This window comes from Limulus polyphemus, unplaced genomic scaffold, assembly GCF_000517525.1.
Source record: "Limulus polyphemus unplaced genomic scaffold, Limulus_polyphemus-2.1.2 Scaffold2973, whole genome shotgun sequence".
Taxonomy (NCBI): domain Eukaryota; kingdom Metazoa; phylum Arthropoda; class Merostomata; order Xiphosura; family Limulidae; genus Limulus; species Limulus polyphemus.
In genome coordinates this window covers 34,821-38,098 of record NW_013668583.1, presented here as the reverse complement: position 1 = coordinate 38,098, position 3,278 = coordinate 34,821, and the positions used below count along the sequence as shown (strand labels likewise).

General features: G+C 31.5%; 1 protein-coding gene across 2 annotated transcripts in view; it reads left to right on the top strand.

The window, feature by feature from the left end:
- LOC106468346 (elongation of very long chain fatty acids protein AAEL008004-like) overlaps positions 1-3,278 on the top strand; it is a 74,840-nt gene that overhangs the window by 40,936 nt on the left and 30,626 nt on the right. For both annotated transcript variants that reach the window (XM_022396678.1, XM_013928764.2), the window contains exon 2: positions 2,413-2,624. In XM_022396678.1, the coding sequence (XP_022252386.1) occupies positions 2,567-2,624 (58 nt within the window). In that variant the 5' untranslated portion in view covers positions 2,413-2,566. The remainder of the gene's footprint in view (positions 1-2,412; positions 2,625-3,278) is intronic.

Genomic DNA, 3,278 nt, shown 5'->3' with positions numbered 1-3,278 from the left:
CATAAATTTGGTAAACCAGTCCGGGCCAGCCATTCCTGATGCTGCCCAATTAAAGGGAGCTGTTATTTTATTTTCGTTTGCAAATTGGTAGGCTAATTGTCGGATATCTTTTGGAGAAAGTTCATAAAAAAATTTGGATGCCTTGATTATGTAATCTGCCAATAACTTTTCTTGAGTTTCTGTGAACACTTGCCGGGGTGTTAAGTATCCAGCTTTTAGATCAGTTTTTTTCCCATTTGGTTCTGCATTCCGTTTTTGCTTTTTCTGGATAAATCTTTGTGGCATCAAGAAATTTACCTGAAAGCATAGATATTAAATATTTTAGATTGTTTTACATCTATGAATGCACTATAATAGGCCTAAATGGGCAGGACATAATTTGTTAGCGAGTGGCTGTCTGAAAAGTACATTGGTATCGCGCTGGACTCCCGATCGAGATGCACACACATGTTAAATAGGCTATATTAAAAATCGCAATTTTGATTTTATAATATTAAGTTATCTGTACAGAAATATTTATAAATTTTTTTTTGTTGATATTTGAATTATAATAGGCCTATATATCACGATAGTTTTGTTTACTGCTTTTTGTAAAATAATAACAAACCTGAGCACGAACAATACTTTTAAATTAAATTATTAATCTGTAATTAATTATACTTATATTAAAATCAGAAGCAGTTTTTCTTAATGACTCATTATGATTAATAACTCTATCAGCCGCCTGCTCAAACACCTATGTTGACACAGTTCCTCTATCAGTCTTCCTAATATACGTGCGAATCATAATTGCAATTGATCTGTAAAAAAATGTAATTCATTAATATTTCATGTGCATTACACCTTTTTGATGAACTTTGGGGCATGTTGTTACATGCTGTAACAACATGCCCCATATCGACATGGGGTATAACAATGTCTCCATACTAATTTATCGTCAAACAACATAACTCAATGTTATCGTATATTAAGAGGTATTAACTATCGAATTCTACAACTAATAAGAACAGTATCAAGAGTAAATAGATATTTCCTAGACATTTTTTTTAGTTTAGGTATGCATAAACAGAAAATGTACATACTGTTACGTCTCCGTTTGCTAATTAATTTTTCCGTAAATTCTTTCCAACTAAACTTTAGCGACACAAGTCCTTCCTTAAATAAAACTGGTTTATTCTTTCTGAATATAACTTTACGATACACTTAATTTCAACATTCGCGCTATAACAACGAACGTTAACTTCAACAATACTCTCTGACTGCAGATCAATTACTCACTACCTACACATTGTTCCGTCACGTTGTCACCATCTTATATATACCAGACTACCCCCAATCTAGTAATCTCAGGAAGGTTCGAGAAAGAAGTGGCGTGATACTAGTCACGTGACCTCGCTGACGCAACAATACCTTTTTTATTTCGTGACTGATCTTATTCATGCCGCCATTAAAACAAAGCTTGCGCAACACGTGTTCGATGGTCCGTAAACTATCGCCGTCTATTAATCTCAACAAGAGCTAGAGGCACTGTATCAACTTGCCCCTGTAACAACTAGCCCCGGTCTCCCCTGTCACACATTTCAGCTACATCTTTAACAGTAAATCTTTACGCATTTAATGAATGTTATTTAAAGTTATACATAATGTACAAAATACTTATTATTGCATAGATTAACATTTAAATCCAAATTATTGTCTAAATTTATGTTGTTGTATTTGTTAACAAATCAGGGAAACTTGACCCACATTTGCACACGAATGGTGTGATTGTGTTATATTACCACATGGAAGGTTAATGCCACTAAAAATATGTCTAATAGCATAATTTCATTCATCTTGACACAAGAAAATTAAATATACAAAAAACAAAAAAAACACATTTAGAAATATAAAATTTGTGTTTCTTTAATGAATGCGCTGATTCAAACAAATACATACATATTCTAGAATAACTCAAGAGAAACTACCCTAGTATGCACTTTATAACAATAAGAAATCTGTTTTTTAGAAACTACCTTTCAAGTATTAGGGATCATTGATCGTTTATGTATGTTTAAAAACTGTATTTCTTGTACAAAAAGACCCCCAGTGAGAAAACACTAAAATCCGAGGTTCAATTCATCGCGGTGGACAGAAAAGATAGTTCAATGTGACTTTGTTTCAAACTTACAACCTAACAACTAGCTTATACAAGAAAAATAAAATTTTCGACGAAGAATAGAAAAAAATATTGCACTGAATATTTTTAGAGGCATTTCTCTCTGGAAAATATTTAGACTTTTTGTACTTATTAAACATTATATTTTGTTTCTTTAGAAATATTTTCAGAAATTGTATAGGTGCTTTATAATAATTTATAATTAATTGTCTGGTATTTGTTATAATATGCTTAAAATTATAATTGTTTTATAGGTAGCAGTGCTGCTGCGTTTATCCAAGTAACCGAAACGCCGGATCTGAACTTTTACAAGAGAGTTGGGTGGGGAACTGGGAACGTAGTGTGCAAAATAAGCCATTTGGGGGTATTCCAATTTTCTAGTTTTTAACATCATAAGAAAAAAACAATATGGCTTATATACTGCATAATGCTTTGGATTTGTACAACAAGACTATGGAAAATGGCGGTAAGTACCAGAATATCTCTAACAGCTTATATTTTTTGTATGTAAGATGGGTATGATATTTTTCTGCAGACGAAATAGTCTATTACCGACACGACTCGATGGTAATACCAATTGTAATAGTAATAATAATACAAAAAGTAAAAAAATACTGGTCTGAGATTCACTGATTTAGACACTTAACCAAGATAAGAAAAAAAAAAGGTTAAACTATCACACTGACCGATACAGTTAATCAATTTTAATAATCATGTAAACTTAAGGAAAACATTTGATAAAGGTTATGTATATGGATTCTTAAATGATATTGTTTTCATTAAAATCTAAAAGATTGGTCTTACTTTACTCCTGAAAATTTTGTTTCTTTTTCTTGATTGCATTTTCCTTTTCGCTCCTTTAGATTACTGTATTATAATTTATAGGTCCTTTAAGTGTAGAATATTTTTTGATAAATGTTTAAATACTGCTCTACATATACTTCTTTAAAACTAACGTTAAGAATGTTAATAACTTAAAAACTAGAAGCCCACATTTTACAACAACTGTGGGTGTTTTTCATTTATGGCCATTCTATTTGATGTTGTTTTTTTTAATCGGAAAGAGTTCCATATGGCACCCCCACCCAAAAATTGTAGAATTGCCTGGATAAAAAAGATT